Here is a 25,869-nt window from a genome sequence, read left to right as displayed (position 1 = left end):
TCTTTCTTTCCTTTCTTTCTTTCTTTCCTTTCTTTCTTTCCTTTCTTTCTTTCCTTTCTTTCTTTCCTTTCTTTCTTTCCTTTCTTTCCTTTCTTTCTTTCCTTTCTTTCCTTTCTTTCTTTCCTTTCTTTCTTTCTTTCCTTTCTTTCTTTCCTTTCTTTCCTTTCTTTTCTTTCTCTATTGTTGGCTCATCCTTCATTGGGATGACACCTCACTAATGAGCTCTTGGCTGCAAGATCTCTGCTTTCCTAACAATGCATGTGCAGTGAGAGTGAGAGAGCAGACTGCACATGCATGGTTAGGCAAGCTAAGCTCTCATAGCTGAACACTTGTTTGGGAGGTGTTGGGGCTGCACATCCAACAGTAAGATGGAGAGGAGGAAGTCACAGTAGAAGTAGCTTTAAAAGTAAGGGTTCTTTACGACAGGTGGTAAGCTTGCCGTCCTCTGAAAAGCAATCTGTGGTGGAAAACGTTTCAGCAGGCAGTATTGCAGTGTCTGAAGGACATTGAGGAGGTGCCAGTGCTGCCTCCTGATGTCCCTTTTTTTTTTTTTTTTTTTTTTGCAATTTTGCATTGCTTAGTTCTGCTTCAATAAAATTACAGCTTCAGTCTGCAGTTTTTTTAAGTTGACAAAAAAAATTCAGATGTCATCTACTTGCAATCTAAGAACCTGAATGCATTTTGTACTCTGAACTCCAAGAGAAGTGTTGTTTTTATTGTGTTTTTCTCACTAGTCCTCACTTAGGGGTACAGATACTGCATCTCACAACGTTGAGACTGCCCCACATGATCATGAAGTCAGACCCTTCCATTCAAAATTAGATCTAAAAATAATACATTCTAAATACAAACTAATGATTCATGGCAATATACACGATAACCTGAAAATGCTCCTACAAAATCCTAACTATACTGCTATATTAGCAGGTTTAGAAAATGTGTTTGCTACTAATAAGCATTATGATTGTTTAATTCCTCTTTATATTCTACAGCAAAATCTTTAAATGCAGCATGATTCATGTGTAAACTGTTGGTGCTATATACTGTAAATCCTGTATAATTATTCTTATTTACTGTCTTATTGGCAGGAAATGGGCATTTGGCTCCATATCACTGAGATATGCTTCCGATGCAGGTATGTCATTCTGAGACTGTAAAATCAATACCTGTGCCTGTATTAAAGAAGAACCCTGTGCTTGTGTGTGGTGTTTTTTATTTTATTTATTTTTGTTTGTTTTTTCAATTAAGTGCTGGTTCACACTGCCGCTACCACTAAAGTAGCGTCGCTTCCAGCGCGACTTTGACGCGATTTTGACGCGACTTTGGCGCGACTTTGACGCGACTTTGGCGCGACTTTGGCGCGACTTAGCGCGACTTTGACGCGACCTAATCGCGAGGCAACTTTTTATTTGGCCAATCACAATCTGATGTCTTGTGACCTAATTTCCTTTTCCTGTGTTTTTTTTTTTACATATTTCCTTTTTCCCATGTGTGCAGTGTTGTGTGTCTCACATAGCTTTGTTTGTCTGTCCAGAAACATAAAAAAAAAAAAAGAGCTTTTTTCCTATAATTTTTAAGAAGCACATGCCTCCAAAGACACCCAAAAAATGCCCGTAAAATGTCTGCAAGAAAAAAAGCCAGCCGCAGAGAAGCCGTATTCCTGAAAATATAGTAAAAATGCTGTTTTTTAGGGGTTCTGGACATGCTACAGAGCTGAAAATTGACAGGTACACTTTTTAGACCCCCCAGACACTAAATAAAAAAAATGACATGCCTGCCTAAAAAAATGCCCGCTAAATGCCTGCAAGAAAAAAAGACAGCTGGTAAGACACTACAAAAAATTAAAAGAAAAATGATTTTTTTTAGGGGTTCTGGACATGCTACATAGCTGAAACTTGACAGGGACACTTTTTTGACCCCCCAGACACTAAATCCAGAAAATGACATGCCTGCCTAAAAAAATGCCCGCTAAATGCCTGCAAGAAAAAAAGCCAGCCGCAGAGAAGCCGTATTCCTGAAAATATAGTAAAAATGCTGTTTTTTAGGGGTTCTGGACATGCTACAGAGCTGAAAATTGACAGGTACACTTTTTAGACCCCCCAGACACTAAATAAAAAAAATGACATGCCTGCCTAAAAAAATGACCGCTGATGAATGCCTGCAAGTATAAAAGACAGCTGGTAAAGACACTACAAAAAATTAAAAGAAAAATGATTTTTAGGGGTTCTGGACATGCTACATAGCTGAAACTTGACAGGGACACTTTTTTGACCCCCCAGACACTAAATCCAGAAAATGACATGCCTGCCTAAAAAAATGCCCGCTAAATGCCTGCAAGAAAAAAAGCCAGCCGCAGAGAAGCCGTATTCCTGAAAATATAGTAAAAATGCTGTTTTTTAGGGGTTCTGGACATGCTACAGAGCTGAAACTTGACAGGGACACTTTGTAGACCCCCCCAGAAACGAAATCCAAAAAATGACATGCCTGCCTAAAAAAATGACCGCTGATGAATGCCTGCAAGTATAAAAGACAGCTGGTAAAGACACTACAAAAAATTAAAAGAAAAATGTTTTTTTTTTAGGGGTTCTGGACATGCTACAGAGCTGAAACTTGACAGGGACACTTTTTAGACCCCCCAGAAACGAAATCCAAAAAATTACATGCCTGCCTAAAAAAATGCCCGCTAAATGCCTGCAAGAAAAAAAGCCAGCCGCAGAGAAGCCGTATTCCTGAAAATATAGTAAAAATGCTGTTTTTTAGGGGTTCTGGACATGCTACAGAGCTGAAACTTGACAGGGACACTTTTTAGACCCCCCAGAAACGAAATCCCAAAAATGACATGCCTGCTTAAAAAAATGCCCGCTAAATGCCTGCAAGAAAAAAAGACAGCTGGTAAGACACTACAAAAAATTAAAAGAAAAATGATTTTTTTTAGGGGTTCTGGACATGCTACAGAGCTGAAAATTGACAGGGACACTTTGTAGACCCCCCAGAAACAAAATCCAAAAAATGACATGCCTGCCTAAAAAAATGACCGCTGATGAATGCCTGCAAGTATAAAAGACAGCTGGTAAAGACACTACAAAAAATTAAAAGAAAAATGTTTTTTTTTTTTAGGGGTTCTGGACATGCTACAGAGCTGAAACTTGACAGGGACACTTTTTAGACCCCCCAGAAACGAAATCCAAAAAATGACATGCCTGCCTAAAAAAATGACCGCTAATGCCTGCAAGAAAATTATGCTCTTTTCTTGTTCACTGCCATTTTTTAGCAAAGTCGGATGACAAGTCGGATTACAGGTCGCTTCAATTAAGATAAGGAGGCGACTCCCATTGAAGTATATGGGACAGGTCGGATCACTGGTCGCCTGAAAGTAGTACAGGACCCTTTTCTGAAGTCGGAGCGACCTTAATAGCGGCAATTAAGACGGCACTGATTCATTTACATTGGTTTGGTCATGTCAAGCGACCTGGGGCGACCTGGGGCGACACAAGTCGCCTCGTGAGTCGCCCTAGTGTGAATGGGGGCTTAAAGTGGTTGCATAATCACAATGTGTTTTTTTTTTTTTTTTTTTTTTTTAACTTTAATGCATTACCTATGTTAAATTGATTCTAAAGTTCTATCTTGATGCATTCTATGCATTAAGATAAAGAACCCTCAGCATGCAGTGACCCCCCCTCAGCCCCCCTAATGCTTACCTGAGCCCATCTCAATCCAGCAATGTACACGAGTGTCTTGGCCATCCGGGACTCTCCCTCCTGACTGGCTGGAGCCATTGGCTCCCGCTACTTTCAAAGTCAGTTAGCCAATCAGGAGAGGGGGCGGGACCAAACCACGGCTCCATGTCTGAATGGACACACAGATCTGCGGCTTGGCTCGGTTGCCCCCATAGCAAGCTGCTTGCTGTGGGGGCACTCAACAGGAGGGAGGGGCCAGGAGTGCCAGCCAGGGGACATGAGAAGAGGAGGATCAGGGCAGCTCTGTGAAAAACCACTTCATAAAGCAGGTAAGTGTAACATGTTTGTTTCGTTTTAACCGCTTAGCGGCAGGGTGACCGCTCTGTGCAAGATCAGGTTCCTAGTGCGTGATCTGACACTCCTAGGTCTGTGGCATGCGCGCCGCCGGCGACCTGCTTCTGCTGTGATTGGATACAGCGGGAGCCAATCAGCGGGTCTGGTGGACTCCATGTCTGTCGGGACCCACCGATCATTCAGGAATGAACCAGAATGGCGCTCTGCCCTTCAGTAGGAAAGACATGGATCCTTCCCATAGAACAAACTCCTCCCCCACAGTAACCAAGCACGTTTTAGGCACACAGTTAACCCTTTGATCGCCCCTGATGTTAACCCTTCCCAGCCAGCCGGTGTCATTAATACAGTGACCATGCATATTTGTAGCACTGATTCCCAAAAAAGTATCAGTGTCTGATTTGTCCACTGCAATGTCGCAGTCCCACTTTAAGTCTCTGATCACCCCCATTACTAGTAAAAAAAAAAGAAATTAATAAATGCAAAGAAATATATTCTATAGTTTGTAGATACTATAACTTTTGCGCAAACCAATCCATATACTCTTCTTGGGATTTTTTTTACCATAATGTAGCAGAATAAAAATTGGCCTAAATTTATGAAGAAATGTTTTTTTTTTTTTTGTATGTTTTTTTAAAGCAGAAAGTAGAAAGTGTGTGTGTGTGTGTGTGTGTGTGTATATATATATATATGTATGTATGTATGTGTGTGTGTGTGTGTGTGTGTGTGTGTGTGTGTGTGTATATGTATGTATATATATATATATGTGTGTGTGTGTATATGTGTATATATATATATATATATATATATATATATATATATATATATATATATATATATATATATATATATATATATTATATATATATATTTTTTTTTTTTTCAAAATAGTCTGTCATCCTTTGTTTATAGCGCAAAAAATAAAAACTGCAGAGGTGATCAAATGCCAACAAAAGAAAGCTCTATTTATGGGGAAGAAAGGACATAAACTTTGAGTACAGCGTCGCATAACTGCGCAATTGTCAGTTAAAGTAACGCAGTGCTGTATTGCAAAGGAATAGCCTGGTCATGAACAGGGGAAAACCTTCCGTTGTTAAAGCAAAAAAAAAAAAAAAAAGACTTTAGTATTACTTTAAGGTAAAAATCCTTTCACTAAATGTTTGCTTCCCACCTCCCTTGAGTCTTTTGTATCAATCCGGTGCTGTGCCCGTCTTTAGCAGCGCTACTCTTTCTTCCTGGTCTCACAGAACAGATTTATTCTAATTTTCCTGGGATAGATAATCAATGTTATTCTCTTTACCTGTAATTGGTCATAATGTTATTCCTGATCAGTGTATATCATGCTTACCCATCTGCAGCCAGTGTTAGGGCTCTTTCACACGGTCCGCCTCCGTAGGCGGATCCGTGCTGCTCAGCTGGGATCGATCCGCTGATCCCCGCTGAGCCGGCGGATGACAGCTCCGTCTCCGTTTGCAGTGCGGAGAGGGAGGTGTCACAGCTCCCGCCGATCTCTATGGGGGATCGGATGAGAGCGGACTGCCTGTCCGCTCTCATCCGATCCAATCCCTGAATGGATGGAAAAATAGGGTTTCCATCTGTCCAGATTTCACGGACAGGATCGGATGCGGATGGCAGCGGGTATCAGCGGAGGTGTCTCCGCTGACATCTGCTGCCCCATAGAGCTGCATGGAAGATCCGATCAGATCCGCCTAAAAAACTGACAGGCGGATCTGATCGCATCGCCCATGTGAAAGAGCCCTTAAAGAGGAGTTCCGCCCACCAGGAAAAAAATTCAGCAGCTACAAGTACCTGTCAAAAACAGGTACTTACCCCCCCCCCCCACCCCTGAAAGGTGCCAAAGTGGCACCAGAGGGGGGGAGAAAGCATATAAGCTGAAGTTTCACTTTTGGGTGGTACTCCGCTTTAAGTGAACTTGGTACTGCAGGGTTTCACACAACTGGTTTACTTCTATGCTGTGACTGCAGACCTAAAAGTAGGCTCTTGGGTTACCCACACAGCAAAGGGTGGTTATGTGAACCTCTGCAAAAAGAAATAAAATCATTAAAATCTCCATCTGATTGTACTCTTTTCTTATGTAGCAGTATTGGTGCAATGGCATTACTGATTAAAGTTGTTATAGATGTAAGTACAGTAAAACCTTGGTTTAAGAGCGCTTTGCAAGACAAGCAAATTTTTCAAATAAATTTTGACTTGATATACAAGCGATGTCTTGATATACAAGTAGCCTCAAGTCACAGATAAGTATAAAAGAGAAGAGAGGCACCTCTAAGTGTAGCAATATTGTTACATTTAATGAAGGTACAACATTTAGCAACTCACATGGTTGATGATTGGAACAGGCACATCTAAGGATGCAGGCATCCAGGCTAAAGCTGTCCACATAGACCATCCTCCACACCGCCATCTACGTCATCCCTTCCTCGCTTTCAGATCGCTTTACTGCAGGGTGATCTTCCCGGTTAGGATTACAGACTGGCAGCCGGCGGTGCAGAAGATGGTCTATGTGGACAGCTTTACCCCGGATGCCTGCATACTTAGATGTGCCTGTTTTATTCATCAACCATGTGAGTTGCTAAATGTTGTACCTTCATTAAATGGAACCATATTGCTACACTTAGAGGCGCCTCTCTTCTCTTTAATACTCTGTATATCCTGCTGGATTTTGCTTCTAATCCCCTTGTGGAAGCGGCTATTTGTGGATGGACATTTTATGGTTACACAACCTATCGCAATGCTATAATCTTTTTATATGGACTATAAACTGAAGGATTTATGAATAAATGGTTGTGGAACGAATCATCTGTGTTTCCATTATTTCTTATGGGAAAATTCGCTTTGATATAAGAGTGCTTTGGATTACAAGCATGCTTCCGGAACGAATTATGCTCGCAATCCAAGGTTTTACTGTACTTCTAATAGAACAGTAGTTGATTTTGCTTTTTGATCTTTTTTCAAGTCAGCTTGTGTTTGTTGTTTTTCAGGGAAATCCAAGATCGAGAAAGTCCTTATTGCAAACCGAGGGGAAATAGCATGCAGAGTGATGCGTACAGCAAAGAAGATGGGTGTGCAGTCGGTGGCTGTGTACAGTGAGGCAGACAGGAATTCCATGCACGTCTCTCTGGTACACTGCATTCGTTAGTGTTTGTGTGTCACTCGCATCTTTTTATATTAAACGTATATTAGAGTCTAGAGCAAACTGCTGTTTTTAAACACCTAAGGCCTTCTCGGTGCTTAGCAGCCCTTAGCTGCTTTAGGGTTCATGCACATGGCTGTAATTATTTACTGATGTCTATGGAGCATCTTGCTGGCTCTCACAGCAATATCCTGCCTAAAAAAAAAACGCACCTAATTGTCAGTAAAGTGCTTCCGTAAACACGCGTTTAGATGCATAAAGGTACAGATAAAAATTCTTTTTACAGTTCTTTAGCCCCATTTTAGACACATTTACATATGTTTAGATGTGTAAAAGACTCACCAGGGATGCTGATTTTTATTTTTTTATTTTTTTTTTCTATCTTAATTTTAAAGATCATTACAGAGTAATGTTTTTTTTTTTTTTTTTCTGCAAATTTGTGTTAGTTTTTAGATGTTTCTTTAAAAAAAATGAACAATCATGCAATCCCATCTCTCAGTTACAATTAAATGTCAATCTAATTATAAACCTTCCATTAATGTAATTATCCAAATAACACCCTAAGGGTCCATTCACACTAGCGCGACTTGTCCGGCGACTTGATCGCCTGACAAGTCGCGGTCGGTCGCTCGCCATTGAATAGTACAAAACCCCTTCTAATAGGAGTGACACAAGTCGCTCCGACTTAGAAAAAGGGTCCTGTACTACTTTGGGGCGAATTGCATTGACTTCAATTATATGAAGTCCGTGCAAGTCGCGCCGAGGTCGCCCCTGGAAGTCGTGTCGCTGCAGTCTGAATGGGCTGTCAATCATTCTTATAAACAATCCAAAATAAATGTACCAAACACTAAAACAAGACAAAAAAAAACAGTAATATTACTGATATAAGTGAAGCTGCATGTTTGAGCCATAGCATATAATACTTCTGCATTCCGATACATAGAAAAAAAAAATATACAATTTTTGAATCTGAAAGCATCGTATTTTACATCTGTGTGCACGAGCCCCTAAAGTATATCTATTAGTTTTAGATAAAAGGGGTTGGAACATCTTTTATATTTTTATTTTTTGCCATCTATGTCCTCTTTAGGGAGATTCACACCTTTATTTGGGCTGCTGACCATTGTGACTGGGACTATGTAATCAAATTCCAAAACTGTCACCAGAACAGGAATAGATCGGAAAACCTACAATGGAGACACATACTCTAGTAACAGCTTTTAACTCATTTTGGGAGATATTTCCTCTCACTTTCTGTTGTGTATACAGGACGGGTAGCGAAGGAAAATCTACCCAATGGAGCACAGATGGCAGAAATAAACTGGCAGGCATTTTAATGGTTTCTCTCTACCCAAAAAAGGGAAGAAAAAGTTTTGGCTTTAGATATGCATCATAAATTTGAGTAAGGAATTGAATTAAAGATTTGTTTCACCCCATTATGTCTGGACTGGACCCTTCTTGCAGTAAAACTATGTCTGCTTTTGTTAGTACATTATTTTGCCAATGTTAACGCCTCCGTGTTATTGCAGGCAGATGAAGCCTATCTTATTGGTCCCGCTGCTTCTCAACAAAGCTATCTTGCCATGGACAAAATAATGCGTGTAGCGAAATCATCATGTGCTCAGGTAAAGCTTCATTTTTACATTAACTAGGTTTCTGCTTGATACATGTAGAGTGAATATTCTAGTTAGTCACGTGATGAATGTGTTCCTGGATCTGCAAAGGCTTTTTGTCTATCGGTTTGGTAAAAGTCATGCTGTAGGATTATTTTTAAGATTTACGGAAACTGAGTTGTATTTCAAAGTTGCCATTTGTGTTACAATCTGACCTTACAATCTTTGTATAATCCAGTTTAGATTTTCCAAAGCTATGTAATATGAAGGCCTACCTTTATCCAAACAATCTGTATCCAATCAGTCCGGCTTTGCACTACATACTTGGTAGATCTAAAGGAGATTGTACAATATTCTTGTAATGTATGATGAGCTTTATAAATCTTTGTGTGTTCTAAACATCTGAAAACCCACACTTTGCAGACAAACACAAATTCTTTGCTTTTACAATATCAGGTGTGGTAAAGATCTTAAGGCGAAAGTTTTATGCAGGAAAATTAAAACAGAATTTGATGAGCCTTTATCAACTTAATGATAGGAAGGAATGTATACGGTATTTCAGAACCTACTGATAGCCATGTCCTCTAAGGGAATGTTAAAACCTAATGTAAAGCATAGGATTTTAAAAATGACATTTCTTATATATATTATATGAATGAATGAATTTGACTATTGATAGTCATCCACCCACCAATTGGAACACCTCTTGTCTACAAACATACACATCACAATAACCCCATTGTTTAAGCTTAATAGAGGCTAAAACATATACCATATAATACAAAAACTTCAAAAAGTGTCTTGGACATATGCATTTATGGCGCTTTTCCACTGCATGGTACTGCATGGTACCGTTTTGGAACGGTTCGGTACGGTATGGTACAGCGGCGCTTTTCCACTACATGGAACCGAACAGTAGGGCTTGCTTAAACAGTACCACCTCGGTTGTGGTTCCAAGAGGGCCGTACCAGTACCATATCCCGCAATCCTTTGCATGCAGCCTTGACTGTTTGTCACTACTAGCCACTGATTGGTCAGAGAATCGTTGTTATCCCACCCACTTTACTTTAGTGGAAAAGTAAACCGTACCGAACCGTTCCAACAACCGTACCATGCGGTACCATGCAGTGGAAAACCAAACCGAGCCAAGCAGGGCCGAGTGGAGCCGAGCCGGTACTTGCAGTGGAAAAGTGCATTTAGAGTTCAGTATTAAAGCTGTTCATCCACGACTTTACTTGGGAGAGGGTTATCCCTGTTGGGTTTTTACTACTATCCAGGACTCCATTAGAAAGATCCCTTCATCCACTGTCGCAGTGACCGTTGCTTCAACAGATAGTAAATGACGTGAAAGCTACAACCGCATCGGAGACAGCAATACAAATGGGAAGAAAATTGCATACCCAAGCTCAACAGCCTAATCAGACTTCAAGGGTTTGAGACAAAGGTTTGAGACCAGTGCTCCGGCTGGGAAGTTCCATCTCCCAATATATAGCAGATTCAAAGTCCTGGGGGTTTTTTGATCCCTATCTGCCTATTGGATAGTATGGGGTTTGCCACCGTCCCTAGCGTAGTCGTATATGGGGTAGGTACCTCAGGCCTAAAAAGGTATGGGGGACTTTATGGGCAATGTGACAAGAAGTAAGACGAAAATGCAAATAGTAAAAAGGGGGGGTTGTTTACTGTATAATTGTCATTTTATATACAGTACAAAACATTATAAGTGAGGGGTTGTAGACCCCTGAGTGTAAGGAGGTGATGAAGTAAAGGAGTGACAATTGTGAAAATAGTGACTTTATATATGGGAAGCTTCTCTCAGAGGCTAGAAGGTTTGCCTCTGTGTTGCGTCCCGACGCGTTTCGGCTCAATCCTGGAGCCTTTTTCAAGGGTTTAAGTCACATTAGTTTCTGTAATGATCATATGAATAATCTTAGTTATCAATTGGTGAATACCATTGGTTGATAAAACAAACCATGGTATTTCCGAAAAACAGTAATACATACATTCTTGTTTTGCCAAGGGTGGTGATGTTGATCCCTTCAAAACAGCGAGAGCGCGAGCCATGTCACCTGCAAAGTATTGACTGGGTTCAATGGGATATATTTGTCTTGGAAGGTAGTATGTGTATTGAATGGGTTTGAACTTACGGACTGTGTCGCAGGTTCTAGGCACCCCTGATAGCTGGATAGAACGTCAGGTGGTCCCATCCGGGTGGTGCTCTGATGTCTGTTGTATTATACTCAAGATTAGAGTTTTGTGTGTCCAGCCTAGAGTAGCGGTATATAATTTGTATTTAGAATTCTAAAAGTGAACATAAGGGTGCTTCAATTGTGTCTGAGCCCTGTACTTAGTATATAGCTTGGGGTTCCTTTAACATAGGATTTAAGTGTGTGTAATCCACTCCGTGCCTATGTTCGCAGGTGCACCCTCGGGATTGCGCGCCCCCAGTTGGTCACTTGCTGTGAAGATACATATATATGCACACATCACTAAACTGGTCCGTGTGTGTTGCTATATGTAGGTATATATATATATATATATATATATATATACATACATACATACATACATACATACATACATACATACATACATACATACATACATACATACATACATACATACATACATAAAATGCTCTTATATTAGTATAATACCTCCTTCCAGATCTTAATGGTGCGTCCTTCCTAGGGTACAGTCCTAGATCGGGTCGCTTCGGTTACTGAGAATGACAACCTTTTAGTTGTAACAGGGGGAAGTATATGTGGATGTCCCCAAAGATTTGGGGTATCAAAAATAGTCACTGTACCCCAAACTGTGGGTGTGGCCATTGTCTTCTATATTTGGGTGAATGATTGTACAAAACGATGTGCTGTGTAAAGCACTTTTCATGCGATCTTTCTATGTGGCATTTTGCCCTATAGGTGCGCTCCTGAATATGGAAATTATATATATATATATATATATATATATATATATATATATATATATTAGAGCCAGTTGCTTCTGGCTTGCTGTAATGCCAGTGGCAATAAGACAGCCGTTCAGGGAGCCCGTTGCTTGTGCACTAATAGAAGGTTGATGCCTTGGCAATTCAGGGTACAGGGACCAATATCCAGAGGGGGGCATCCGAGGGATTCATTTCTGTGGATGGCATAATTTTTGAATTATGTACACACCCGCGTCAGCTGAAAGGAATCAGCTGGAGAGACGTGCGGCGCGATCTGCGCACGCGCGTCCCTCATAAATAGGCCGGGGAGCAGCGGACCGTCTCACTTTCTCTGACTCAGAGAGGCGAGAGGTCCGATTGAAGCCAGCGCTGACCTGCCACGAACATCAACTTACCTGCCAGTAGAACACCAGTGAACCTAAATGTGAGTCTCTGCCCTGACAATGTCAGCATTTCAATTAAATGTGAGTCTCTGCCCTGTCAATGCCAGCATTTCAACTTCACTGTTACCAGTATGCACCTCACAGTATCTTCAATAATATCTATCCTTGCCCTGACAACTGCCAGCATTTCAAAAATTATGCCATCCACAGAAATGCATCCCTCGGATGCCCCCCTCTGGATATTGGTCCCTGTACCCTGAATTGCCAAGGCATCAACCTTCTATTAGTGCACAAGCAACGGGCTCCCTGAACGGCTGTCTTATTGCCACTGGCATTACAGCAAGCCAGAAGCAACTGGCTCTAATATAATATATATATATATTTCCATATTCAGGAGCGCACCTATAGGGCAAAATGCCACATAGAAAGATCGCATGAAAAGTGCTTTACACAGCACATCGTTTTGTACAATCATTCACCCAAATATAGAAGACAATGGCCACACCCACAGTTTGGGGTACAGTGACTATTTTTGATACCCCAAATCTTTGGGGACATCCACATATACTTCCCCCTGTTACAACTAAAGGTTGTCATTCTCAGTAACCGAAGCGACCCGATCTAGGACTGTACCCTAGGAAGGACGCACCATTAAGATCTGGAAGGAGGTATTATACCAATATACAAGCATTTTTTATATATATATATATATATATATATATATATGTACCTACATATAGCAACACACACGGACCAATTTAGTGATGTGTGCATATATATATGTATCTTCACAGCAAGTGACCAACTGGGGGCGCGCAATCCCGAGGGTGCAGGGCTCAGACACAATTGAAGCACCCTTATGTTCACTTTTAGAATTCTAAATACAAATTATATACCGCTACTCTAGGCTGGACACACAAAACTCTAATCTTGAGTATAATACAACAGACATCAGAGCACCACCCGGATGGGACCACCTGACGTTCTATCCAGCTATCAGGGATGCCTAGAACCTGCGACACAGTCCGTAAGTTCAACCCCATTCAATACACATACTACCTTCCAAGACAAATATATCCCATTGAACCCAGTCAATACTTTGCAGGTCACATGGCTCGCGCTCTCACTGTTTTGAAGGGATCAACATCACCACCCTTGGCAAAACAAGAATGTATGTATTACTGTTTATCGGAAATACCATGGTTTGTTTTATCAACCAATGGTATTCACCAATTGATAACTAAGATTATTCATATGATCATTACAGAAACTAATGTGACTTAAACCTTTGAAAAAGGCTCCAGGATTGAGCCGAAACGCGTCGGGACGCAACACAGAGGCAAACCTTCTAGCCTCTGAGAGAAGCTTCCCATATATAAAGTCACTATTTTCACAATTGTCACTCCTTCTTTACTTCATCACCTCCTTACACTCAGGGGTCTACAACCCCTCACTTATAATGTTTTGTACTGTATATAAAATGACAATTATACAGTAAACAACCCCCCCTTTTTACTATTTGCATTTTCTTCTTACTTCTTGTCACATTGCCCATAAAGTCCCCCATACCTTTTTAGGCCTGAGGTACCTACCCCATATACGAGCAGATTCAAAGTCAAAAAGCCGGCAATTCTGGACTTCTCGTTGAAAAATCTTTATTGGTTACTGATCAACATGTACAGCATCTATGAATTCCAATGCATTTCGGCCACAGTGGCCGAAATATGCTATGAGGAAGGCCATTTTTGCAGAAACGTATTAGCATTTTAGGCGCTGATCAGTAGCCAAGAAAGATTTTGCAGTGAGAAGTACACTTAGTTGCTGGCTTTTTGACTGAATGAGCAGTAAAAATGCTTTGTTTTCTAGTAGAGTAGAGAAAAGCTAGAACTCCTGTCAGCTTTCTTTTTTTTTTTTTTTTTCAATCTGTAACCCCAGGATTCCTGGACCAGACTGTATTGCTGACTGCCTTCAGCTAGGTATTGGACCTGGTTATGTTGTGTGCCAAGAGTGCTATGATTGCAAAAAATGGCTTTATATAATCGCAAATTTGTTTGTCAAATAACCATTTTTACATGCATGTATTAGCCCCGGTTCACATTAGCGCGATCACGGAGATTGCATGTAATTCGGAGCGCACTGCTCCTAAATTATATGCGATCTCATGTGCGGTGCAAATTTCAGCCATACACTTTTGTATGTCTGAATTCGCACTGCATCCGCTCTAAACACGCACCTGACCTTGTGTTTTTTTTTTTTTTTTTATCCGCAGGAGAATCGGATCGCATAGTAGTTCACACTAGTGTGATCCGATTCAGTGCGAACTTGCAGATCGCACTGCAATATGCGATCGCAACTGGGGGTGTCGTTAAATTTTAATTGACACCCCCTGCGTATCGCATATGGCAGTGTGAACTGCCAGGGGTGCGGATGAGATGCGGGAACACGCTGCATATTCGCAGCGTTCCCGCATCGCACAAATGTGAACTGGGACTTAAGCTGTTAGTTAATATAATTTACTTACAGACAATCTGAAAGCGGATTTAATGACTTTAAAGTACTGGTTTAATCGAGATTGGCAGTAATGGATTTACAGTGAAAAGTACCATGTTAAATCTCATTTTAGTATGTACTTTGTATGAGATGTAAGATCTGTGTATTTTTTAAAAGAATATTCTTTCCTAATCCTTTTTGCTGATATCAGGCTATTCACCCAGGGTATGGTTTCCTCTCTGAGAACACTGAATTTGCAGAACTGTGTAAGAAAGAAAATATCATTTTTATTGGACCTCCCTCCTCTGCTATTCGAGATATGGGGATTAAGAGGTAACCACAATTCTGTGCTTAAGATCTTGTTAACAAATCTCTTTCCTGATAGAGATCAATTATACATCTATCTGTCGTTTAGCACATCAAAGGCAATTATGTCTGCTGCAGGAGTTCCTATCATAGAGGGTTACCATGGGGAAGAGCAGTCTGACCTGTACCTCAAAGAACAAGCCAGGAAGATTGGCTACCCTGTGATGATCAAAGCTGTCCGTGGTGGAGGTGGTAAGGTATGCTGCCTTTTAATGAGTTAGACTAATACAGCAACTTGGCATCTGTGCAGGAGGATTGTGGTATGCTGTGGATGCAGGTGGCTAGTAACATTAAATGGCCAAATGTGTTTGAACACCCGACTATTTATTTATTTATATATAGCGCCAAGAGTTTGCCCAGAGCTTTACAATTTTAAGAGAGACAATGCAGCAACAATACAATTCAATACAAGAAAGTTAGGAGGGCCCTGCTTCTGGGAACTTCTAATCGAAAAGGGAAGGGCAAGTAAAAAAAAGGGTAATAACTGAGAGGGATGACCTGGTGGGAGAAATTAGATTCAGTTGTTAGCTGAAGGTAGGATAGGCATCCCTGAAGAGGTGAGTTTTCAGAAATCGCCTAAAAGAGTTGGAGATAGCCGGACAGATTGGGGTAGGGAGTTCTAGAGGATGAGAGAAGTCCTGGAGACAAGGGAGCTAGAGAGCAGGAGGTCTTGAGTGGAGTGGAGAGGACGTTTTGGGTGATATTTGGAGACAAGTTTGGTTATGTAGCCTGGGGCAGAGTTGTAAATTGCTTTGTATGTTATTGTTAGTGTTTTTAATTTTATTCATTGGGCAATGGGAAGCCAGTGGAGGGATTGGCAGCGAGGGGTAGAAGATGCTGAACAGTTGGTAAGGTGGATGAGTCTGGCAGCAGCACTCATGATAGAATGAAAGAGGGGATAGCCTTCGAAGAAGTAGGCCTATAAGGTGGGTGTTACAGTAGTCAAGGCGAGAGATAACAAGTGAGTGAATCAGTTGCTTAGTGGTTTTAATGGTTAAAAAGGGGCATATTTTGGAGATGTTATGGAGGTGAAGTCTACAAGGTTTGGACAATGATTGAATTTGGGGCTAAAAGTACAGATCAGAGTCCAGGGTTACACTTAGTACCCTGGGGTGAGAGAAGGCACTGATAGTTGTATTATTGATCTTGATGGGGATATCGGGAGGAGGGAATATCACAAGCTCCGCTTGAGAAAGATTGAGTTTGAGGAAGTGGTTTGACATCCATGCTGACATGTCGATTAATTGATTAATGCGAGAGGAGGCTCTAATTTCAAACCTATGAGCATTAATATGGAGCTGACCCCTGTTGTAGCTATAATGTGCTCATGGACTCCAGGATCTCATGGGAAAACTTCCAGAAGAATGGAGTGCGTCTGTGGGAGTTTGTATCTGTTTAGCCAAAAGAGCATTTGTAAGGTCAAGCAAAAAATTGGGGGAGCAAACCCTGAACATGTATATCTAAAGCCGGTGCAGCTATGAACCAAGCGACATGTATATTAAAAAAGAATAGCGCACACATGCAAAAGAAATGACTATCAAATATGGAGACAATCCATAAATAAAAATGGGGATTTAGTCCCACCATATGGCCATATCGTGCTCAAGCCCACCACTGCGTCAAAGTACCCCATTATCAGTGGGTCCTACACTATCCATAAAAAAGGGGTGAATCCAGCCTCTCTTACCCTTGGAGATAATACTCCTTGCTGGGAGAGATGTGCTAATGCACTACAGGGGACTCCTCCTATATCTACTTGATAGTGGGGGTGGGGTGCTCAACCTCAGAAGTCTGGTCAGACCAAATACATAATAAACAAGCAAAAAACAACCCTGAACATGTATATGGTTCAGACTAATGTATTTATCAAATCTGCTAAGCCCTATCACTGTGTAATGTGATTGCACTTCTGAGAAGCTTTTATTGGACAGTAGACCCATAAGTGGGCGGAGCTTACCCCAGTGTCAGAAGTACAGCCAGGTGTAGAGAGGCACACAAACGTTTTCAGGCTATTAAAGCTAGCACTCTGTGATGCCTTCTCTTTAGCCAGGACAATATTATGCATATTGTTTGAAGACTACTAATGACATGAAGAAAGTTTCTCTGAATGTATCATTTTAATTTATATATTCGGCCATAGCTAATAGTTTATTGGAATTGTCAACTACATTATACAATAAACCTGTATGACCTATTGTTGCTACCACAGGGCATGAGAATTGCAAGGTCTGAGGAAGAGTTTGTGGAGCAACTAGAGTCTGCTCGTAGAGAAGCAAGAAAGTCCTTTAATGATGACGTCATGTTGATTGAAAAATTTGTGGACAACCCAAGGTAAGAATATCTTTTTAAGGTTTTGCATAATATTGATGAAGTAATATTTTGTCAACTTGTATTACTGGGAATGAGTTACTAAAACTGGAGAGTGCAAAATCTGGTGCAGCTCTGCATGGTAGCCAATTAGCATCTAACTTGTTTAATTAAGCTTTGACAAAAAAAACTGGAAGCTTATTGGTTTTCTATGCAGGGCTGCAGTAGATTTTGTACTCTCCAGTTTTAGTAAATCAACCGCACTGTCTCTCGTACTTCAGAGATTATTCCTACTACTATATTGCACATATAGGGGTTGATTTATTAAGGCAAATAGTCTGTTCACTTTGCAATAGAATTTGTGCTCTGCAAGGGAATTATTCTCAGAGCTTGATGAATGAGGTGAAGTTCTGCTGACTCCATCATCTAATTTATGTCCATGCAAAATGCAATTGGTTTTTGTTTTCCTTGCACACGATTGCGTATTCTTTGCAAAGTAAATCTTACTACATTTACTAAACTCTGGGGAAATTTCCCTTGCAGAGTGCAACTTCACTTGCAAAGTGAACAGTGTGTTAATAAATCACAGTGCCTTTTTTTAAACACGGTGCCTCACACCTCTGTCGCCGGCAGTGCCTCGGGCTCTATGCTACATGCTGTCCAAGCAGAGCTGGGATGTTCAGGCTATTGAACATTTAATTTCAAAAAGCGTCAAGCCAGTCAAGTAAGTTAAAGAATAAAATCACTTTTAGTAACATGTTACACCCATATGTTACTAATGCACCTGCCTGTGTAGACAGCTTGTAGTTCTCAAACTACAAGGGTGCTGGTGAATGCTCTCCTAGTTCATTGAGTCTTTCTGCAGTTCAGTAACTGTCTGCCCATACAGGAGGCATGGGCAGACAACTGACTGAGTCTTCAGGATCCTGGGATTGCACCCATGATCTGCTAATTGTAGGTGCAGTGCTTTTACAGGCAGCAGTACAAACTATAATGCATATTTGTTTTAACTGCAAAAAGTTGTGCATTTATTTACTTTTGTACAATAAAAAAAGGTGAACTTATCCTTTTAGCCCTGGTTCACACTGATTTGATGCGGGAAATGCACAATATTTGCTGTGTTTCCCTGCATCGTATTGCACTGCATAGCCAGTGCACTGCGTCCATACGATCTGCTGCAGGTGTCAATGTTAGATTAATGACACCCCAAAACAGACCGCAAAACACAGTGCGATTGCCAGAATGGCATTGCATGAGTGTGAACACCGATTCAATTTGGGTGCAGGAAAAATGGATCCTGCACCATTTTGGTGCAGATGTGATGCGATTTAAGCCATACTAAGTGTATGGCTCAAATCGCACAGCACAGACATCTCATGTGATGTGCACAGGAATGTGGTGTGATTCCTATGCGTGGTGTTCCGCACGCACCAGTGTGAACCTAGCCTTGAACTTTTGAGGTTACTGTATGTTGTAAGCTATAGGGGAGGTAAATTGAAATTGTTTGAAATAAAGACACTTGGGCAGAATAGCCATTTTGAGGACATAGATCTTGCCAAACCAAGAAAGTTATGATGAGGGCCAACTTTTGAGGTCTGATTTTAATTTCATGGATTGCAGGGAAGGGGAGAGTAGTTAAGAGGGCTACATTGTTTTAATTTGGACGAGATCATGAGCGCTAATCCTAACCATCTTCTATGCATTCAGACAGGCTGTCACTTTATAGACCACAAATAAGGTGTGTCGCTCATGGATCCAGCCCGGTCCTCTCATGTAGTTCACCACTGGGCTAGCAAGGACAGAGCTCACCCCAACTCCAATGATACAACAGACCAAGGTCCTATGCACAGCACTTCACCTCAAGACCCAGTGGATATGTGAAAATGACTGCCTCAGCCCAGGCTCCAGTTAACCCATGCCCCCAATACATTTCAGTCTGCCCCATGATTAAGTTCTGGGGGTGTGGCTTGGCTGGAGCCCGGGCTGAGGCGGTCCATTCACATATCCATAGAGTCTTTCAGTGATGTGCGGTGCATAGGACCTTTGTCTGTCTGTGTCACTGCATAGTTGTTTGTAGATCTTTAGGAGATTGTACAGCCAGAATGTATAATGCATAGTGAGCTGAAGGGAATTTGCACAGTTAGGACTGGCAAACATATTCTATCATATACTGTCAATGTTTCACACTCCTTTTCTGTAAAACTCTGTATAAGGTGAGTAGCTTGTGCAATAAAATTGTGACATACACTCACTGTTCACTTTATTAGGCACACCTGCTCAATTGCTTGGTAAAACAAATTGCTAATCAACCAATCACATAGCAGCAACTCAATGCATATAGACGTGGTGAAGACAACTTGCTGAAGTTCAAACCGAGCATCGGAATGAAGAAGAAAGGGAATTACGGGACTTTGAACATGGCCTGGTTGTTGGTGCCAGACAGACTGGTCTCGGTATTTCAAAAACTGCTGATCTACTGGGATTTTCACTCTCAACCACCTCTAGAGTTTACAGAGAATGGTCAGAAAAAGAGAAAATATCCAGTGAGCGGCAGTTGTGTGGACGAAAATGCCTTGTTAATGTCAGAGGAGAATGGGCAGACTGGTTTGAGATAATAGAAAGGCAACAGTAACTGAAATAACCACTTGTTACAACCAAGGTATGCAGAATACCATCTCTGAACACGCAACACATGGCACCTTGAAGCAGATGGGCTACAGCAGCAGAAGACCACTCCTGTCAGCGAAGAACAGGAAACCGAGGCTACAATTTACACAGGCTCACCAAAATTGGGAAATAGATTGGAAAAATGTTTCCCAGTCTGATGAATCTCGATGAGTCTCGATTTCAGCTTCTCTGACCTTCAGATGGTATGGTCAGAATTTGGAGTAAACAACATGAAAGCATGGATCTTTCTTGCCTTGTATAAACGGTTCAGGCTCCTAGTGGTGGGGGATATTTTCTTGGCACACTTTGGGCCCCTTGGTACCAATTGAGCATCATTTTAAACTAGGGTTGCACAGATACGAAGCATTGGCACGAGTATCCATACTCGTGCAAATGCACCGATACCAGAAACCGATGTTTAAGACTCAGTTCTTTCAGCTGTCAGCGGGATTCCCCCACTGACGGCTGAGATGTGAAAAAAAAGCCCCCAATTATTGATTGTTAGGGAGCTGGGCCGCCATGTCCTTTAACAACCGATGACTCAATCAGCTGTCATTGGGGTTCCTCTGTTGACAGCTGAAGTGTTAAACTTTGCTTGGCCAGACTTTATCAGCCACATTCCTCTGATGCTGAAACCCTAAAATAATATATATTTTTTTTTTTCCAAAATGTATCTATCTTCATCTACAGATCAAAGGGATAAACTGCGATCTGCAGATAAAGTCTGTTTAAAGCAACTTGTCAACCTGTATTTTCCTACTGATTGTTTGTTTGTTTTTGTTTATTTCTATTTTATAAACTATTAATAATTAAAAAAAATTTTTTTTTTTTTGTTTGCTTTGTTCGTTTTAACATTTTTACACTTTTAACATAGATTTTCACGTTGGAAAAAAAGCACAAAATGTAAAAAAATTAATTTATTTCATTTTCTAAATATTTTTTTTTTTAATGTTTTGTACCATTGCTGACAGCTGATGTGTAAATAACACAGTAGCAGTAGGTATTGGTATCAGCGAGTACTTAAAAAAAAAAAAAAAGTATCAGTACATCCCTAGTTTAAATGTCACGGCCTACCTGAGTATTGTTACTAACAATGTCCATCTCTTTATGACTACAGTGTACCCATCTTCTGATGGCTGCTTCCAGCAGGATAATGCACCATGTCAAATCATCTGACTGGTTTCTTAATCATGGTAATGAGTTCACTGTTCTCCAATGGCCTCCACATTCGCCAGATCCCAATAGAGCACCTTTGGGATGTGGTGGAACGGGAGATTGGCTTCATGGATGTGCAGCTGACAAATCTGCAGCAACTGCGTGATGTTATCATGTCAATATGGATAAATATATCTGAGCAATGTTTCCATTGTTTGATTGTTGAATCTATGCTACAAAGAATTAAGGCAGTTCTGAAGGCAAAAGAGGGTCATATTTAATGGCTCCAAAAAGGGGCAGACATACAAGGATGATCTAATTGACACACATACTGTACATATAGTCAAGTGCTAAAGTTCCCCTTTTAATCAGGAACTTGTATGTCTGAATGGGTTGCTGACTTTGCAGGTTAATATACAAAATCCATTGTCCAGCTTCTTAAAAAAATAAAATCCCCTCTTTTTCTGGAGTACTCTTCTCCTTTCCAACCCTCTGCCCCACAAGCTCACTGCTTTGCGATCCATTGTTGGTCCTCTTCTTGGTTGTATAATGTCCACCATCATTGGGCTTTAAGCAGAACTCTCATGTACTGCAAAATGAACTTTAACCTGTAAAAGCAGAAACCCACATCTTCACAAGCAAGCCTGTACAGGGGACAATGGAATGGCCGTTGGAAATCCTAGCATTGCACTGACAGGGGGAGATTGTCCCAGGCCATTATTACCTATGAGTTAAGGCCACATTTCTCAACATCTTATCAGTCAAGATTGGCTACCAACACTTATCGGATGCCAATTGCATGCCAGTCACTTTCTACTAGACCTGGCCATTAACGGCTGAAATTTTGCCCGTGTGTACCTGTTACTCTATCCCCCATCCTTCCTCCATCCCCAGCAAGACAGGACTTCTTCTGTGCAGTACAACCAAGGATTTGGATCTCCTGCAGCATTTTGCAATACATTGGTATCCTCCTCCTGTGTGTTTTTTTTTTTTTTTTTTTTTTTTTTTTTTCTTGTGGGCAAAAACTTTTATATTTGTATATTAAAACGAGGTTTTAAATCGGATACAATAATTTTAAGTGTACTTCTATATATATTTTTTTTTTTTTTCTTGTGGGCAAAAACTTTTATATTTGTATATTAAAACGAGGTTTTAAATCGGATACAATAATTTTAAGTGTACTTCTATATATTTTTTTTTTTTTTTTTCTTCTTAGACATGTAGAAGTCCAGGTGTTTGGAGACCAGCATGGAAATGCTGTCTATTTATTTGAAAGAGATTGCAGTGTTCAGAGAAGACATCAGAAAATCATAGAGGAAGCACCTGGGGTAAGACCAATTTTATTTCATTACAGACAATATTTAAAAAAAATCCTTTTTCTGTTTTGTCATTGTGTTGCCATTGCCAATGATCTAAAGCAGTGTTTTTCAACCTTTTTTTTTTTTTTAGTCAAGGCACCCTTTAAATTATACACAATATCGAGGCACCCCAAGTTAAAATATAAAAACTAAACTTATAGTTTTACATAAAATCAAAAGTGAAACAATAGTTTGTCAGCACCACAAAATTAGAATCGGCAGCATGCAAACAGTGTGAATCTACTAAGGCTCCATTCGCACTACCGTGACTTGTCAGCCTGACAAGTCACGGTTCATTGACTGCTACAGGACCCTTTCTAATAGGAGCGACACAAGTCGCTCCGACTTAGAAAAGGGTCCTGTACTACTTCGGAGCGACTTGCATAGACATTCATTATCTGAAGTCCCTGCAAGTCGCACCGAAGTCGCGGTGCACAGGACTTCACAGGTCGCCCCCGAAGTAGTGCACAAGTCATGCCGCTTCAGTGTGAATGCGGTCTAACACTAACAGTGAACAATCAATAGAAGGTTGCAGCACTGTAAAGTTGAATAAATATAATTGCAATCTACCATATCACAAAACTAAATGTGACCTAAACAAATCATTTATCAGGAAAAACATAAAGTCCATATGTCAGAAAAAAAAATACTTTTTTTTTTTTCTGATAAATGATTTGTTTATGTCACATTTCGTTTTGTGATGTGGTAGATTGCATTATATTTATTCAACTTTACTGCGCTGCAACCTTCTATTGATTATAATAGTTTTACATATCACAGCAACATCCACATACACACGTAGGATCCTCAACATTAGAGGTCATTTTATTTTTCCAAAGCAAATACTGCTTTACGCACTGTTCATGACTATTATTCCAATGTTACTCTCCCTCACTCAGCTAATGAGCCTGCAAATGCTGATGGAGAGGGGTGGGGGAGGGGTAAACAAGGATATCGTGCAGGCGCCCAACATCCTCCTTATCAACCGATGATGTCATTGGTTGTAAGAAGGCCGGCAGTTGGAAGGTTATAATGGTGCACAATGAAAACCTGTGGCTTTGTGTAACTAAATGGCAGGTTTGATGGACCCGCTGGCTTGTATAAAACGATTGGGCAATTTTTAAGCATTTTGCTAAGGCACCCCTGAAGAAACCCTGGCTGAAAAGGGCTGATCTAAAAAGATTTAAGCTGGCCATAGACAGTTCAACTCTCAGCTAGTTCACTGGCCGAGATTCGAACCATGTATGGGCAGGCAGAATATACCCAAGTTGCTCAATCAACTTTGGTGCAACCAGCCAGTGGAATTTTACATACGATTATTGGTAGTAGCTGTTAGACACTAGCAATATTCACTGTGTTCTCCCGGCAAGTTGGATGGCTCCCCCCCCCCCCTAGTGCCCCCACCCCCTGCCTGGGAGATCACAATGGCTCCATGGGAGGGATGCCATTGTCAACTCTATAGGTGTTAATGGGGGAATAGAGGTTCTGTTAATGGGGGAATAGAGGTTCGAACCTGTGGTTGCAGGAAAGCATCTTGCCTCATCTATAGCCAGCCTTACTGATTTTGCTCTGTAATACTGACTGTTCTAAAGTATAATTGGTTAGTGTACAACTTTGCTTCTTTTAGCTTGTATGTTGGAAAAAAAGGTTTGTTATAACTTTGCTCTTTAACACAGCAGCTGTCCTAATCATTGTATTCAAATGTAAATGTGTTTAGTTAACACAGCAATGTAAGGTTTTTTGTAAATATATTTGAATATGTTAACAGCCTGGAATTAGTCCCGAGGTCAGGAGAAAACTCGGAGAAGCTGCTGTCAGAGCTGCAAAAGCAGTCAACTATGTGGGAGCAGGTATGTCTTCATATTATGGAAGAGGGGCATATAGCCTGATGTGGGAGCAGGCATATCAGATATGGAGTTGTCTAGCTGCTAGAAATGTTTAGTGTCCTTTTTTGACAAATTGTCCCATTGTTGCTTTTAGGCACAGTAGAATTTATTATGGATTCACAGCAGAATTTTTATTTCATGGAGATGAATACCCGACTGCAGGTAGAGCATCCAGTCACAGAGATGATCACTGGAACTGACCTGGTGGAGTGGCAGCTACGAGTAAGTAAAAGAGCCTCCAACAGATTGTCCCTAAAATCTTCTATATAGAGTGGTTACAGAAATAAATATCATAAAATCAAGTATTTTTGTGATTTTATATAAATACCCTTACTATTCGTTCCATTTTGATGGTTGGATTTTATTTTAAAAGCCCCATTTATAGTGTATACCACTTTCCATTCTCTACTGAACAACACCCCACACAATGCCTGCATTTTACAAATCATTCATAAAATGCAGGCCACAGTGTGTTGCTAGAGAGATCGCATGGAGTTCTTTCTGCAGAATGCTGCAATTCGAAGCAAGCCAATAACTGCTTTATAAATGGACTCTAAGTGTAGCTATTGCCACAAGCTGACCTCATTTGAGAACCTCTGTTACAGCCCTTGTTAATTTAAAATGTTTAAGGCAGCTATTCTCAGCTAGGGTTACTTTAGATCGGGCATCACTAAATGGTAGATCGCGGTTCGGACACGGCCTGAGTAACAGTCCTGTCCGAACTGCAGCTGCACCACTTAGCAGCCTGAGTGGACTCCACCCTCCGCTGCCGCCGCTGCTGTTAAATTCACAGCACGGCAGGGGGAGAGAGACACAGCGGGGTGAATTCCTGGGGGGGGAGGGCTGGAGATATGGCAGGTCTACACAAGGAGACTTTTTTTTTTTTTTTTTTTTTTTTTTTTTTTTTTTTTGCTTTAAGACCAGGCCTTTTTCTGACATTTTGTTTTTTTAGTAAAAATCTGTATTTTTTTTTTTTTTGCTAGAATATGAATATATATATATATATATATATATATATATATATATATATATATATATATATATATATATAATTTTTTTATTTTTTAAGCAGAGACCCTAGAGAACAAAATAGCGATCTTTGCAATATTTTACGTTACACTGTATTTGCGCAGTGGTCTTTCAAACACAATTGTTTGGGGAAAAAACACACTTTAATGAAAAAAAAAAAAAAAAAAACGTAAAGTTAGCCCAATCCTTTTTTATTTTTTTTTATATATAAATGTGAAAGCTGTTACGTCGAGTAAATAGATACCTAACATGTCATGCTCATGGAATGGCACTTAAAAATCTTCAAAGGCGACACACTTTAAATTTTTACAGGTTATTTGTTTAGAGTTACAGAGAAGGTATTGTGCTAGAATTATTGCTCTCACTCAACAATGACGGTGATACCTCACATGTGCGGTTTAACACAGTTTACTTATGTGGGCACGACTTATATATGCGTTCGCTTCTGTGTGTGAGCTTGAAGAGATGGGGCGCTTTAACATTATT

At 40.6% G+C, this 25,869-nt stretch overlaps 1 protein-coding gene across 1 annotated transcript in view; it reads left to right on the top strand.

The window, feature by feature from the left end:
- Window positions 1-1,084: 1,084 nt before the first annotated feature.
- MCCC1 (methylcrotonyl-CoA carboxylase subunit 1) overlaps window positions 1,085-25,869 on the top strand; it is a 53,430-nt gene continuing 28,645 nt past the window's right edge. Inside the window, exons 1-9 of the mRNA XM_082251882.1 lie at window positions 1,085-1,135; window positions 7,031-7,170; window positions 8,712-8,807; window positions 14,827-14,948; window positions 15,031-15,178; window positions 17,191-17,312; window positions 22,327-22,438; window positions 24,237-24,318; window positions 24,449-24,576. Coding sequence (XP_082108008.1) covers window positions 7,090-7,170; window positions 8,712-8,807; window positions 14,827-14,948; window positions 15,031-15,178; window positions 17,191-17,312; window positions 22,327-22,438; window positions 24,237-24,318; window positions 24,449-24,576 — 891 coding nt within the window. The 5' untranslated portion in view covers window positions 1,085-1,135; window positions 7,031-7,089. The remainder of the gene's footprint in view (window positions 1,136-7,030; window positions 7,171-8,711; window positions 8,808-14,826; window positions 14,949-15,030; window positions 15,179-17,190; window positions 17,313-22,326; window positions 22,439-24,236; window positions 24,319-24,448; window positions 24,577-25,869) is intronic.

This window comes from Pelophylax lessonae (genome assembly GCF_965119305.1).
Source record: "Pelophylax lessonae genome assembly, chromosome: 3".
In the NCBI taxonomy this organism is placed as follows: Eukaryota; Metazoa; Chordata; class Amphibia; order Anura; family Ranidae; genus Pelophylax; species Pelophylax lessonae.
The sequence above is the reverse complement of the archived record's forward strand: the minus strand, read 5'-3'. Positions and strand labels throughout refer to the sequence as shown.